This window comes from Quercus lobata, chromosome 3, assembly GCF_001633185.2.
Source record: "Quercus lobata isolate SW786 chromosome 3, ValleyOak3.0 Primary Assembly, whole genome shotgun sequence".
NCBI classification, from domain to species: domain Eukaryota; kingdom Viridiplantae; phylum Streptophyta; class Magnoliopsida; order Fagales; family Fagaceae; genus Quercus; species Quercus lobata.
In genome coordinates, this window is record NC_044906.1 from 52,352,710 (window position 1) to 52,353,922 (window position 1,213).

At 41.1% G+C, this 1,213-nt stretch overlaps 1 protein-coding gene across 1 annotated transcript; it reads right to left on the bottom strand.

Annotated features, from left to right (window-relative positions):
• Window positions 1–400: 400 nt before the first annotated feature.
• LOC115981042 (uncharacterized protein DDB_G0290685-like) lies at window positions 401–962 on the bottom strand. Its single transcript, XM_031103231.1, has 2 exons — window positions 647–962; window positions 401–564 (listed from the first exon to the last, which is right to left on the bottom strand). The coding sequence occupies exons 1-2, from the start codon at window positions 960–962 to the stop codon at window positions 401–403; spliced, it is 480 nt and encodes a 159-aa protein (XP_030959091.1).
• Between the last annotated feature and the right edge of the window lie 251 nt (window positions 963–1,213).

The following is a 1,213-nucleotide window of genomic DNA, read 5'->3' on the forward strand; positions in this document are numbered from 1 at the left end:
TCTGGGGTATTCATCTATATAATCTGTGCTTTCACCATCAACTTCCATATCTGTGGGCTTGTCAGATACATAGGCATCCAGGCGTTCTATGTTGTCCATCCACTCCCGAAATAGGTCTTGCTTCCTTTTGTTACTTGGGTGGATGTATTGGGGAAGTATTCTGATTTATTCCCTTCCATTCTCTCATCTTCGTCTTCAAGGTTGTCTAGAGTTCAGTTTCTGAAACTATGAATCATTAGCTTGTTGTCAAGTGTCGCCAATCTAGCATCTACGTCATCTTCTTCCTTAGTGTATGGAGTCAGTGAGTCAAGTTATTATGGAATGACCCTAACTCAAGAATCTATTTACCATGCTTTTCATATTGAGGGCTTGATTTTGAACTGGCATTAGTAATGCAACTCTAATCCAAAGGTCGCCCATTGGGGTATTCATCATAATCTTCACCTTCAGCTTCTACATCCTCCTCTACATCTTCAACCTTGGCTTCTACATCATCTCCTACATCTTCATCCTCGACTTCTACATCATCCTTTATATCTCTACCCACATCTTCTGCATCATCCTCTATATCTCCATCATAGGCAGTCCACATCATCGTCAAAATGGTATTCATACAAGGATCCCACATCTTCATCTTCTCTATCACTAAGGGGTTCTCCCCTATCATTGCCACTATCTTGGCTATTATAGTCTTCATTACTGCTCTTTTCACTATCAATATCATTGCTTTTATTTTCCCCACCATCTCCAATGTCACTACTACTATTGCCGCCACTATTATCACTCTTGCTATTACTACCTTCACCATCATCACTAGGGGCTTCTCCCCCTTCATCATTTTCATCATCTGTTCCTACTTCACATGGGTTTTTCAATGCATGTTGGCAAGCCTCCCAGTATTCTTCTTCTTCTATATTGTAGATAACATCTCCCAAAAGCGTAGTCATTACATCAGGATCCATGTAATCATCAGTCGGGACCCAATTTGTACCTTCCTCCTTCAATTGTGGGAGCTTGTTGTCACAACCAAAGAACAGTTCAAATCCAAGCACTATTGTTTTTTACTCAAGATCATATCTCGGTTCAGGGAATCCCCAATAGCGTTGACTATCTCCAGCTTTGACAAACTTTCCGTTCAATGTGGGAGTGTAAGGCTTCAAGGGTTCTGTAGGTTTATAACCTAGCCCAAAAGGTGGTGTGGCAATAGGAATTG

Bases quoted from the DNA above. Each gene is read 5' to 3' on its own strand.
- LOC115981042 (XM_031103231.1), bottom strand. From the start codon at position 962: ATGGATCCTGATGTAATGACTACGCTTTTGGGAGATGTTATCTACAAT. The intron at 565-646 runs GTGATAGAGAAG...ATGGAGATATAG, and splicing joins TGATAGGGGAGAACCCCTTA to AGGATGATGCAGAAGATGTG.